Source organism: Urocitellus parryii, chromosome 1, assembly GCF_045843805.1.
Source record: "Urocitellus parryii isolate mUroPar1 chromosome 1, mUroPar1.hap1, whole genome shotgun sequence".
Taxonomy (NCBI): Eukaryota; Metazoa; Chordata; class Mammalia; order Rodentia; family Sciuridae; genus Urocitellus; species Urocitellus parryii.
Genome location: NC_135531.1, coordinates 75741692 through 75756462, shown reverse-complemented (window position 1 = coordinate 75756462; position 14771 = coordinate 75741692). Strand labels below are relative to the sequence as shown.

The 14771-nt window shown below is 37.3% G+C and overlaps 1 protein-coding gene across 1 annotated transcript; it reads left to right on the top strand.

Annotated features, from left to right (window-relative positions):
* The first annotated feature begins 11608 nt into the window (after window positions 1-11608).
* Window positions 11609-12616, top strand: Pou5f2 (POU domain class 5, transcription factor 2). The gene has a single exon (XM_026385891.2). It carries the CDS (start codon window positions 11609-11611, stop codon window positions 12614-12616), a length of 1008 nt encoding a protein of 335 aa, XP_026241676.2.
* Window positions 12617-14771: the final 2155 nt, after the last annotated feature.

Below are 14771 nucleotides of genomic sequence, written 5' to 3'. Positions count from 1 at the left end.
TTTGTCCTCTCACCACCTGGAGAAATGGTGGTGTCTTCCTGCACATGGATATTGTGCAGCGTGTCTTTTGGCAGGCAATGTCCTTGATCTCTAAACACTATGTACCCAGACATACCTCAGGCCTCCCAAAAATGTGGGTTCTTTTAATTCACTTATTCCTCTGCTGTGCTCATGGAGGGAGGTCTGTGGCTGGTGCTAAGAGCCTGGCTGTGTCAGTGACCATGCCACTGAGGATTGAGGATTTCTTCCTTATTTTATTATATCCAACCTCCTGAGTTCCTTATCTGCTTTTAATGTCTAGTTTTAAATTCCAGTAACATCTGCCCTGATATATATATATATTTTTTGTTGTTGTTGTTGTTGATGTTGTTGTTGTTGTTCACTCACCTTGCTAAGAAGCTGCCTGTATGCTTTCTTGGTTTCACTCCACGCAGCCAGGAAGGCGACCTCCTCTACTCTACCATCTTAAAAATGTTTCAGTTCAAGTTTTTTGAATTCTTTATATATTCTGGATATTAATACCCTATCAGAGGAGTAGCTGGCAAGGATCTCCTGTTCCGTATGCTCTCTCTTCATGTTCTTGTTTCTTTTGACATGTGGACACTTTTTAATTTGATGTTGTCCCACTTAATAATTCTTGGTCTTATTTCTTGAGCTTTGGAGTCTTGTTAAGGAAGTCAGTGCCTGTACCAGTATTTTGGAGTGTTGAGCCTATGTTTTCTTATAGCGGTTGCAGTTTCTGGTCTAATTCTTAGGTTTTTGATCCACTGTGAGTGGACTTTCATGCAGGGTGAAAGATAAGGATGGAGTTTTATTCTTCTACATATAGATACTCCATTTCCCCAGGGCCATTTGTTTAGAAGGCTCTCTCACCTCCAACTTATGTTTTTGGCACCTTTTTTTTTTTTTTTTGAGTATCAGATGACTGCATCTGTGTGGCTTTGCCTTTATATCTATTTTGATGTCAATACCATACTGTTTTTGTTACAGCAGCTTGCTAATATAATTTGAGCTCAGTATATATGATACTTCAGCATTAGTCTTCTTGCTCAGTATTGCTTTGGCTATTCTGGATCTTTTATTGTTCCAAATGAATTTTAGGGCTCTCTTTCTAGTTCTGTGAATAATGTCATTGATATTTTGATGGGGATACCATACAATCTGTATTTTTTTTGTAGTATGGCCATTTTGATAATGTTAATTCTGCCTATTCAAGAATATGGGAGGTCATCCATCTTCTAAGTTTCTTCCGTTACTTTATTCAGTGTTCTGTAATTTTTTTAATCATCATGGATTATTTTTTAAATTTATTTATTTATTCCTGTTTTTTATATATGGCAGCAGAATGTGTTTCAATTCATAGTACACATATGGAATACTATTTTTCACTTCTCCAGTGGTACAAAAAGTAGAGTCATCATTCATGTCTTAATACATATGCCTAGGGTAATGATGTCCATTTCATTCCACCATTTTCCCTACCCCGATGCTCCCTCTCTTCCCCAAAGTTCCTCCATTCCTCCCATGCTCCCTACCACCACCACCATTATGGATCAACATCCACTTATCAGAGAAAACATCTGGCCTTTGGTTTTGTGGGATTGGCTTACTTCACTTAGCTTCATACTCTCCAACTCTATCCATTTACCTGCAAATGCCATGGTTTTTCCCTCTTTTAATTCTGAGTAATATTCCAATTGTGTGTGTGTGTGTGTGTGTGTGTGTGTGTGTGTGTATCAATCACAGTTTCTTTATCCATTTATCTAATAAAGGGCATCTGGGTTGGTTCCACAATTTAGCTATTATGAATTGTGTTGCTATAAACATTGATGTGGCTGTGTCACTGTGCTATGCTGTTTTTTTAATTTTTATTTATTTATTTTTTATTGTTGGTTGTTCAAAACATTACATAGTTCTTGACATATCATATTTCACACTTTGATTCAAGTGGGTTATGAACTCCCATTTTTATCCCGTATACAGATTGCAGAATCACATCGGTTACACATCCACTGATTTACATATTGCCATACTAGTGTCTGTTGTATTCTGCTGCCTTTCCTATCCTCTACTATCCCCCTCCCCTCCCCTCTCATCTTCTCTCTCTACCCCATCTACTGTAATTCATTTCTCCCCCTTGTTTTTTTCCCTTTCCCCTCACTTCCTGTTGTGTGTAATTTTGTATAACCATGAGGGTCTCCTTCCATTTCCATGCTGTTTTTAAGTCCTTTGGGTGTAAACCAAGGAGTGGGATAGCTGGGTCAAATGGTGGTTCCATTCCAGGTTTTCTAAGGAATCTCCATACTGCTTCCCAGAGTGGTTGCACCAATTTGCAGCCCCACCAGCAATGTATGACTGTGCCTTTTCCCCCACATACTTGCAAACACTTACTGTTGCTTATAATTCTTAATAACTGCCATTCTGACTGGAATGAGTTGAAATCTTAGAGTAGTTTTGATTTGCATTTCTCTAATTGCTACAGATGTTGAACATTTTTCCCTATATTTGTTGATCAATTATATATCATCTTTTGAAAAGTGTCTGTTCAGTTCCTTGGCCCTTTATTGATTGGGTTATTTGGGGGTTTTATTGGTGTTAAATTATTTGAGTTCTTTATATATCCTGTAGTTTTTTAAAATATTTTATTGGATGTTGATGAACCTTTATTTATTTATATGTAGTGCTGAGGATCAGTGCCTCACACATGCTAGGCAGGCACTCTACTACTGATCCACAACCCCAGTCCTATCCTGTAGTTTTTGTTCTAGATATCTTTCTGATACATTTAAGAAATAGTGCATCTTCTGTATATGTCTACCTTCCTTCTACTATTCTGAGAACCTGATGTTTTACTGTACATATACATTCCAGATGAATATATGTTACTTGTTACTCCATATTCCTATATCAGTAAGTCAGCACGATTGAGAAAAACTTTGGATTTATCATGACTGTGGGAAATTTATATTCTCCCCAATATGTGGATAATTAATTCTATAATGTGGCCAGATGAATATCTATAGTCACATTGTTTGTAAAATGAGGCAATACTAGTTTTGTTTCATTGGGTTGCCCTGATAATTAAGTGAAATAATACGTAGAACTCTTATAATAGTACCTGGCATATGGAAAGGAAGAATTTCATCATTACAGACATCTAATCCTTGCTTTGTATAGTTCTGATATACACAAATTTTAGTTACCATAATTTAGTTAAATAACACCAATTCCCCAAAAACCAAAGTTCAAATTTTATTTACCAGAATAAATATATTCACTGTGAGTAACATACTTTGCCATTAGCCCTTCAGTCCACAATCCCTATGCAAATAACATCAATAGCCAATAATATCTCTTCTTTCAAAATCTACCACTAAGTTGATCATATTATAACTGTTTTCAGTTCACAGATAGCACTGTCTTATATTTTATAGAAATAGATGAGCAAAAAGAGAGACTTAAAAATGGAAGTGCAACAAAAGAATTAAACAATGAAAATGAAATTGGAAAGTATTTAAAACAAAAAATAATGAAGATGTCCCAGAGAAAGTGATGCTAGCAAAAACAAATTCAAACCAATGAAACAAAACTCAGCCACCTTTACATTAAATGAACTCTCAGAGATATTTCACGACATTGGAAGTGCAAAGAATAAAATGTTGGAAGCTGTTCCAAACTTAGGAGTATGACATTTTGCCCAGGCACAGAAAAGATATGCATGAACCATGTTTTAAGTTATATGACAAGAAGAAGGCAACCGCTGTTCATCTTCTTTAAGTTTTTACAAAGAAATAAAGCACTTATTCTTGGTCTATGTTCTAAATTATAGTGCACTAAATAAAATAGGCTCTACTTTTTTTCATTCCTCAATTCATTTTTGGCTGATACCAAGAAGCTTTTTAATATTTTGACCAACAAATTTTAAAGATCATGTGGCAATGATGATTTTTCCCTTTTGATTATAATGATCCCTTTGCATGGTTTCAGCTTATAGTCAGTTTTATAATCTCACATATATACAAAGCAAGGACTTCCTGTAGTTGTTATATAAGCAATTAATTTGTCCAGCAAGTCAAGTTTTAGGAAAATTATTCACTACTTTTCAGCATTTGAGAATTTGAAAACTTTATGACATTTCTCTTTTGCTTCTATCTTTGCATTTTCTAAGTTAGCTCCATCCTTAATTCTAGTCATGTCTTGTCATAGGGTTACTCTCCATGCCTCCTAATATATACTTATAAAAGTATAGCAGTTAAATTTCTTATTTTACTATTCTTTAGTTTTCTACCCTATTTCTTCATTCCTTTAAGTCTTTTACTTAAATTCTATTCTAAATGTTTTCTCTTTGACTCTTCTTTCTTCTAATATTCTATTTTCGTTTTCTCCTTCAAACCTGAAAGCCCATCAGTTCTTTAACACATTGTCTTCCTTTCAAAATGACACCTGCCCTAGAATATATCCTTATGAGAAATGTCTTTAAATTCATTGGTTTCTTCCTTATGTTTCATCTGCATTTGTGTCAATCAAAAAGACCAAATCTTTCTTAAAATTAAATTATTCCATAAAATTTTATATAAACAAAATGTAGACTTCTAGCTGGAAGTTGACCTGCTACCACTTGTCAATGGCTGGCAACGTGATAAAAATTGAAATAAATGCTCAAAAGGCTGAGGCAAGAAGATTGAAAGTTGGAGCTAACCTGGGCAACTTAGTCAGACTTTGTCTCAAAATTCAAAGTCCTGGGTATGTGACTCAATGATACAGCCTCCCTGGCTTCAATCCCCAGTATACACCCACCTACCCCCACACCCACACCCACCGACACACAACCATGGGGCCCTGCGGAGGCGGGGGAGAAGGAGGGAGGGAAAAGAAAAATGCTGTACATTTCATGTATACCTTCTTGAATCAGATAGATTAATAGTTTGATATTCGAAAAGGTAAAATTTACATTAAACAAATATTGGTAGAAATCTTGCTTTTATTTTTCCATTCACAGTCAGTTTGATATAATTGCTTCCTAGAGTTCTGAGGCTTTGGGGAAATGAAACCCTCATCTGTCTGATGTTTTCTGCACACAGATAGAATGAAGAACAGACTCTTAAGAGCTCAAGCAATGAACTTTAGATAGTTTGATTTGGGCATGAATCTAGCTCAAAAGAAAGACTGACAACCAGATCAGTTTTCGTTAAGGCTTGGATTTAAAGTGAGGTGATTTAGGAAGAGGTTTTGAGTTTGATAAGCTGACTAAAGCTTTATCAGGTTTAAAATGCTAAAATAAGTTTTTATCTAAATATTTAGGTAAATTTGTGCTTAAAATTTTAGGTTTGATATTATCTCTTAAATTTCCATGGAAGTTACTGCCTTTCACATCACCAAAAATAAAGGTTTATGTATTTGTTTATTTTTTTTAAAAAAATAAACTTGATGATTCTGTTTGGCTTGCTTCAGTTGATAGATTCTTGAAAGAGATTTCCAGAGAAATTCACGAAGGCCCCAAGCTAGTGATGATAATAGCATCAAAGTCAGTTAATTTGGAATTTCTTTATAAAAAAAAATCTTACATCACCTAAAAGAGTTATCTGCTATAAACAGAAATTCTATTCTACTACTCATTTACTTCTCTAAACCCATGTCATATCCTGAATTATTGCTTTCATTCGTCATAAGCTGTCATTTCTGATATGTGTATTTTACTATGCAGTCTAATGGAAAATTGTTAAACCAGTTGTGTATCTCTGGTTCTAAAGTTAAAGTGGAGTTGAAAATTTGAATGTAGAAGATAGTGACTGCACCAATACTACAATAATCAATGTCAGAACAACCTTAAATCTTTTCTTCTGTAACAAGGGCAGAGTCAGCTAAAATGTTTGTTTAAATCATGCATGGCATAACAAAAACCTTTCAACTTTATCAGTCTTTGTCTATGAATATACCTGACTCATCACCACCATGCTTTTCCACCCAGCCCCACTTACTCAGCTGCTATTCCTGCCTCACACAAATAGTTAAGACTAGTCATAGCTTCTGGTAAAGGCTATAGAGTTTTATACTTCATGTTATTTTTTAGCACAAGAAGTTCATAACTTTTGAATATGTGAGATCTACAAAATAAAAATGGAGGGCATTCTCTCTGTATACTCCGAAACTCTTTGTGGTCTCTGACTGTGATTGTTTCGTATTTGTGTCATGAGCATTCATTTCTAAGAAGCAATCACATCACTTTTGTAAAATGTTTTTTTAAATGACAACAAAAAGGAAAAAAATAGTCCTTCACAATCTTAATTTGAAACTAAGGAAATTCTTTGTTGGTAGCACTGCTACATTCTAGCTTTTCTGTATATGTGTTATAAAAGTAAAAGCATCTTATATTGTTATTCACAAATAGCTATTTTTTTAACCCATGTTATTTTTCTCCATTATTCCCTGTGCAAAAAAGATGGTATTATTATCTATTATGAAAATTATTTCATAGAACACTAGATGATTCTCTTTTAGTAACTTCATTGATTTGATTAGCTTTTTTCCATGCTTTAATAACTTTAATGTTTTTATTGTATTATTAGTTTTCTTTACTATATAACTTATCTTTTATGTCTTATTTTGCTTATATATTTAGCACTTGAAGATCCACATAAAAGATTGACAGTTCAATCATTTCAGTCTGATTTTGAGGTAGTTTTCAGTGAACTAACTTGCAATGTGTGATGTTAACTCTCTCAACACAAGGTGGGAGGCTGTTTTCTTACTCAGCTACCAGAGTTTTCCTGGATCCCTGACTTAACTTTCTAAGATCCAGAGAAGGACTTCCCAGTGACTAATCTCTGTCTCCTGCTTTTGTCTTTTGTCTTATTCCCTAAATAACATGGTTCCTGCTGTTCTGTACTTGCCCTTCTGATTGACTCTGCCTTTACATCACAATGCTTGCTCAGTTTGAATTTACTATGACACTTGAGAAAGAGGACAGATAAAGATCAGCACCCTTTAGTCTGCCTTGCTTTTTCTCTCTGGTTTGGATTCAATTCTTAGATCTTCTGTTCAGCTCTGTTGATTTAACTGTTTTGTTTCATTTCTTTTTTCCTTTGCAGCCTCTACTAGGAGTCTCACAGACTCTTGAACAAAACCTGTTCTTCTCTATCTGGAGCATGAGCAATTTTAGGAGAGATGTATTTGGAAAAAAACAAGAAAAAGATCACCTTTGTAGCCAGAGCAATAACTGACCAAAAGGATGACATTACGTTAATGACAGATCACCTTCACATCCAGATGTTTTCATGGATTTAACATACTCAGAGCACTGTGGACAGCTCATACATTAGCACATTACTTGGCACATAAGTACAAAATAAATGGTATCTATAATATCCATTTGGGCTTTCTTTATATCCTAGCTGGAGAGCTAAGACAGGAAATTCCAGCTAACTGTTTAAGAAAGCCAATATATCTGAGCAGAAAAGTCAGTAAGTTCAGAGAGGACTGAGATCACTATGGTACAGAGTAGACAGACTTCTCCAATAATTGAGCCAAGCCAAGCGTTGCAAGGATTTTTACTACTAACTCTGCCTCCACTGTTTCCTGCTTCTTACCATAAGTGGGTCCTTTCAGTTGGTTTTGCCTACTAAAAATAAGCAATATTTTAAAGAGCTCAATAACACAAATCCTGACACTTTGTGCATTTCTACTTAAAACAACGCATAAAGAAAACCACTCTTAATTCCAAAGATCCTATTAATAGATAACTCTCTTCTTTGGGTGAATATAGCTGTCCTGTTCTTCTGACAGAATCTCTTATCTTCTACTTAACTTATAAATACATGGGAGCCTGGGACCATGTGTTTCTTATTCTTAATCTGTAATTCCCTGTGGATAAGACTGGTCTGATTCTTACATTATAATCTAATCACTTTCTAAAAAGTCCCCATATTTGTTGAAGGTGATGGATTAGCCTTTCATTTGCCCCAGCCCAAACAGTGCTTGTTGTCTTAAGCATTCCCATCAGCTGCTTTCCTCTGACTTCAATTTCTGTTCCAACCAAATATGCTCCTGCTTGTTTTCCCTGATCACCCTACTGTGAGAGCATATTAAATAATACTTTTAAGAAGATGCAAGACTTCTCTTAAGAATATAAACTTTTCTTAGTGGTTTCTATGCATTAACCAGGAGATGCACACATCAGCCAATCAGATCTAACCAAGTACAGACAAAGTCTTCACTAAGAGCACCCAAGTTAATTTCAACCCCATCAAATTAATATAGCTTTACTTTTCAATTTTGTCAATGTTTTGAGTCACTGTGTTTTAACACATTAATATAACAAGCCTTAGTTCAAATTCATGTAGACTTACTTTTTTTCCAATTCACTGAAAACATTTTTATTCAACTCTTGTTTCTAAACAACTAATGTATTTTTTCTTTGTGGTTCTCTTGTGCAAATGGACTTTTTTTAATGTTATTAATATGTAATTGCTCTCTTTCATATGTCTTCATGATCTACTTTTCATTCTGTTTGGCAGACACTGGTTGTTTTGTGATTTTGAAAAAAAATCGCTTGTAGGTATAACATAGAAAGAGTAAATACCAGCAAAATTATTTTAAATAGAATTCTGTGTATTCTAAACTGTTTTTCATAGACTATTATCTTAAAACCTAATTCAAGGCGAGCATGGAATTCTTTTCACCATTAATGCTGCAAAGATTCATTTTTAAATGTTAAATGACTATTTCTTGGTTTCCCATTATATGCCAGATATGGTTCCAGGTGCTGAGGATCTAATGGTGAACAGACAGACAAGGATTCTGCCTTTAACCAGAATACATTCTAACAGAGGTTGTAAGTGCAAATAATACCACAAATGAATCAGATACATAGTCTGTGGAGATGGCAGTTGATTACCTGATTCTTCTTCTCCCACTGCCATTGTTTCAAGACCTATCTACAACTAGTTTGATTTAATGTTAGGCTACTACCCTCTTCTAGGAAGAAGTACATAAAGGCCTTGGTTCTGATATGAGAGAGAAAAGATGGAGAGGCACCTGGGAAGGTCAAGGTTCTCATTTTAGACTAGAATTAAATGGACATTATTTTAAGAATTAATTATAAAGTATTATCATACTTTAAGCAAACATTGAGCACTATATCAGTTATGTTGCAGGCTTTATAACCCCTACATACCCTAGCTAGAGAGATAGAGACATAAAATAAATAACTACTGATATTTACTGATAGTAACATTGTTACTGGTAATATTACAATAAAAAAATATATTAAGTACAATGGGAGTACCACAAAGGCAGTAACACACTGGTGTCTGCCTGAGGTAAGGCTCACCATCAGATGACACCTAAACTGAGTCTTAAGGGTGTTGGGAAGCACAGCATACTTCATTTTTTTCCACGAATACTTACAGAGCACTTTTTAATGTGCCTGATACTATGGTAAACACTGTAGACACAGCAGTGAACCAGATAGAGTCCCTCCTGACAGTACAGAAACACAATAGATGAATATATATATATATATATATATATATATATATATATATATATATATAGTGATGATACATGTTATACCAAAAAATAAAAGTCTTTTCAGAAAAGGAACTTTTCTGAAAAGTAGCAGGGATGCAAATTTTTTAAATTCAGGGACATCGTCTCTAATTAGATAATATTTGAGTAGAATGCTGAATGATATGAAAGAATAAGACCAAGAAGTAGGGGAAACTATTTCAGACAGAAGGAACAGCATGAACAAAGGACATAATGGGCATAAAAGGGTGGTATTTATACGAAATAGGAGATAATCTTTGCTGAAATGTGGAGTATCAAGGGACCAAAGGGTGTAGAGCCACATGTGTCATGTTCAAGAATGTAAATGCCCACTTTGTCAACTGGGAAAAGAGGGACTAGATTTTGAAGATAGTTTAAGAAGAAAATGACACATACTTTTGCTTGGTATGGATAGGTTTTGATAGGTATGATTTGGTATTTGGAAAATTAGACCTAGCAATAGTATGCAGGATGAATCTAAATAAGAAGCACAAGAAGCCACTTATAAGATTATTGTGATTTTACAGATGAGAAATTATGTGGCTTGAATTAAGTTAGTAAATGAGGCTCACGTGGAGATGGTAGAGTTTAATTGCTTTAGGAGAGCTAGTTTATAAGATTTGGTGTTCTGTGGAATATGGGAAAGGTCAAGAACAACTCCAGGGCTTAAGTGTGGGTGGCTGAGTGGGTGGTAATGCCATTAACCAGCTCATAAGTCCCTGGAAGTTGGGTGGCAGATTTAGAAGCTCAGAAAAATGAATCTTATTTGGGGCAGTGGAAATACAGGACTGGATATTAGAAGAGTATCAGGGCTGGAATACATATTTGGCTGTTACTGGCATCTCATATAAATTTTAAAAGGAGAAGCAACAAAAAGAAGTATCTGTCAGAAACTACAGAGAAAATGAGTAGGATGAGAATTTTTTTAAATGCCATTGGATTTGACAGTTGGAAGTGTATCAGTGACTTCAAGAAGATCCGGTTCAGTGGATGTGCATGGAGACAAGGCCATATCATGATTGGGTTAAAGAATGAAGGAGTAAGAAGCTGAGATCATCCCACCAAAGTCACTGTCCTTTTCTTCCTTGAAAGCGTTAAACCTTAGGTCAGATATTTTCTTTCTCCTCCCTCCTTAGATTTCTTAGGACTGGATGCTGTAGTTAGGGCATAATGGAGGTACAAATTAAGATCCTTTGGTCTTTAGTGGGAGAGTGGTCACATCACAGATAGAGGAACCTGATGTTGTTAAGTTAGATACTGCAGGGAATATCCTTATGGGGGAACAGCAAGTACATTACAGAGACCTGTATCCAGAAGAAGAAAAAAAAAAAAAACAAGTAGGTCTCTGTTTTATGAGGATTTGCAGGGCTAGTGGGAGAAACATGGAATTAGTTAAGAAACTCCACCCTAATGAGAGAGTAGAATCTGGTCGAGTATGGGGGTGGGGTAGAATCTGAGGCAGTAAACTGATGTTATCTAGAAATTCAAGTACATGTGTCTAGATTTCGTAGGGCACTGGAACTGAGGATGTTCAAAGAAGGGACTGTTGGCAGTACTTTTGGCAATAAAGATAGTAGAGACGGAATAGTTAATGGATCACAAGGTCGCCCTTAGACCTGTCATGTGGATGTTTAATTAATATTTGTGAAGCCAAGAGGCAGTTCAGAGGATGTGGGAGGAAGGGACTAGATGTCAGAGTTTCTGAAGAGCTATAAGTAAATACCTGAGTTGCATTCAGGGATAGATGGAGGCTCCGACTAAAGATCCCCAAACCACTTGGAGGGCCAGAACTCCAGGTTGTACCTTGGTAGGAGTTGAGAATAATGCTCAGATAGAGGGACTCACTCCCTTAACCTCAAAGACCTGAGGAGTTACCATTGAATGGATTTGCGAGATATCCCACTTCTGCACACACAAAAAAACACACCCTTAGCCCTCTTGCTTGCCACTCTGTCTCCTGCCCACCCGGGGGGCGGGGCTCGAGGGCAAGGCTGGTAGCTGTTTCAGTCCTCGAGAGCCATCAGTTCCTACCAGACTCTTGCTGGGGGAGCCGGCCTACCCCATGGCAGGACACAGGACCTCAAACTTGAACCCCCTTCAATCCAGTGGTGGGGGTGGCTCCGGAGGGCCAGTGTCCTTGAGGGTTGACACTCCAACCTTATTGAGTGCCCAGGTGGCTCCTGGCAGGATGATGGTCCAGCCAGGAGTTGGGCCAGGCATTTTCCCAGGCCCTGACATGTGGGGGGTACCCCTGGGTCCCCTGCCTTATGAATTCCGGGGCAGGATGACCTCCTGTGGAGCTGGCGAAATAGGAGTCTGGTGCCAGAGGCCCCCCGAGGGCACTTGTTCTGGACCTTACATTGCTCTGCGGAGCCTCCCGAAATTGGCGCTGCCCGAAGATGTCTTAGCTATTAAAAAGGAGATGGAGCAGCTGGCTAAGGAGCTGAAGCTGAAGAGGATGACCCTAGGGTACTCGCAGGCGGATGTGGGGTTCGCCGTGGGAGCTATGTTTGGAAAGGTGCTTAGCCAGACAACCATATGCCGCTTCGAGGCCCAGCAGCTCAGCCTCGCCAACATGTGGAAGCTGCAGCCGCTGCTGAAAATGTGGCTAGAGGAAGTGGATGCCAAGAACCTTCTGGGCTTATGCAAAATGGAGATGATTCTGCAGCAAGCTCGGAAGCGGAGACGGGCAAGCAGGGAGAGACGAATCAGAAACAACCTGGAGAAACTCTTCCTGCAGTGCCCAAAGCCTACACCCCAGCAAATCAGCCGCATCGCTGGGCACCTCCGGCTGCAGAAGGACTTGGTCCAAATTTGGTTCTATAACCGGAACCAGATGGGCAGTCGGCCAATCAACGACGCCTTCCCACTGGAGAATGTGGGAATGGCCGGGCCTTCTTTCCCAGGGCCACCAGTGTGCTTTCCCCTGATACCAGGGCTCCATTTTGATTTCCCCCACTATGGGGGGTCCTGCCTTACACCCATGTACTCCTCTACCCGTTTTCCTGGGGGAGGAGCCCTCCTCTGTGCCCCGGCCACCACTCTGGGCCTCCCCAGGCTTTCAAGCTGAGGGACCTGTCCCATTGGGGAAGATAAGAGAGGGAGGGAAAGGGAAAGCTGGGGAAGTCCCTGGGATTCGTTTCAGGGCCGTTAGCCTTTTGTTAAGAATATGTACCAGGGAATGAGGGTGGGAATTGTTTAGGAAAAAATTGGGAGGGAAGTTGAAGTTTACAACTGCTTTGTTTTTCCCTAATATTGATTTGAAGGAATATTACAATATATAGTTAGTTTCTATATTTTGTTTCTTTCTTTTTTCTTTAATTCATCGAAGATTGTGTCTGTTTCTTGTGGTTATCAGGAAGCAGTGGATTTGATTTTTTTTTCTCATAAACACAATACTGAGTCAAAAATTCAAGTCAGGAAGACTACTTCAATATACCATTTTTTAAAATTAAAAACCATCAGCACTTTGCATAAACATAAAATCCAGGATGATAGTATCCCCTGCAGAAAGGCTTGAGAATAGCATAAGAAAGGAGTACACACAACCCATCCAGAGCCCTTGCTGAAACACATGAGTTTACTTGGAAGCTATCTTTTTTCTAATTCACGTTTTTATTTGCAGTGCCCCAGCTTTGTGTGGAGGGTCTTAGTTGAACTGTCCACTTTATGCCGTCCCATGAGTTTATCTCCTGTCCTGACGCTGAAGTCACTCTATTCTAAACCCCTTTGTTACTGAGATTGACAAGCTGAACAACTGTAGCTTCAGCCCCACCTCCAGCATACTTCTCTGGGTTTCAGCTCCATTTCGTTTGTCCCCTGAAAAATTTCTGTACTTTCTTCTAAATTCAGAAATACTTGTGAGAGTATTTTGTGATACTTGATATAACTCCTGTTTGCTTTTGCTATTGTACATCTTAAATCTCTTCTCCAACATTTTCACTGATATTGGTTCTTTTCTATTTTTCCACATTCATTTTGGTCAGTTTTGATTATCCTATACTCAGTGTAAATCATAATCCCTGTTTAGGGCTGGGAATGTAATTCAGTGGTAGAGTTCATGCTTAGCATGCACAATACCCTGGGTTCAATCTCCAGCACCAAAAAGCAAAAACCAAAATCTTCTTTCAGATCTACTGCCACGCATATGCAAGTATTATCTGTCTTATAATTCTATTCCTATATATTATATCTGTGGTTATGAATTCTTTTTTACTTATTAATCTTATCCGTTTTGCCTTTTCTTTTTTCTTAGTAAGTCTTGCAAGGAATTTGTCTAGACATATATTTATCATAATTTTTAATGCATTGTACAAATTAATGAGTTTCACTATGGCATTTCCATACATATATGTATCATGTTTTGATCATGTCCACCCTCCTTTCTCCCCTTTGTTCTCCTCCTCCCCTGAATCTCCTTCCTATTCCATAGTAGTCTCTCTTCTACTTCTAGATTATCTTTTTTTCCCCATACATAAGAGACAATTTGCAATATGTACCTTTCTGGGTCTTTGGTAAAGATGCTGTCTTTTCTCCTGTGTATGTTTTTAGTTCCTTCATTGAGAGTGGTTGGCTGAAAATGTATAGGTTTATTTCTGGGTTCTGTATTTTATCTCACTGATCTGTTTTTATGCCAATACCATGCCATTTTTGTTACAATGGCCATGCTGTATAATTTGAAATCTAGTGTTGGATTGCCTCCAGCATTGTTCTTTTTGCTGTAGGTTGGTTGCTTTGGCTATTCAGGGTCTTTGTGCTTCAATATGAATTTTTAAATGATTGTTTCTACATTTTGTAGAGAATGTATTGGTACTTTCATGGGGATTGCATTGAATCTATACATCACTTTCAGTAGTGTGGCAATTTTAACTTTAATCTTCGCATTCCACAAATATGGTCTTTCCACCCGCTAGCATCTTCTTTAATTACTTTCTTCTGTATTTTATGATTTTTATGATAGAGGTCTTTCGTCTCCTTGGTTAAGGTTATTTCTAGCTTTTTGTTTATTCCTAGTCTTTGTTAGGGTGTGTGTTTGTGTGTTTGTGTGTGTGTGTGAATGTGTATTTGTTGTAATGGTATTGTTTTCCTGATTTCTTTCTCAGTGAGTTCATTACTGGTATTTTCAAAAGCTACTAATTTTTGTATGTTGATTTTGTGTCCTGCTACTTTTCTGAATTTATCTGTTCCAAGTCTTTTGGCGAAGTCTTTTGGGTTTTCTAAATATA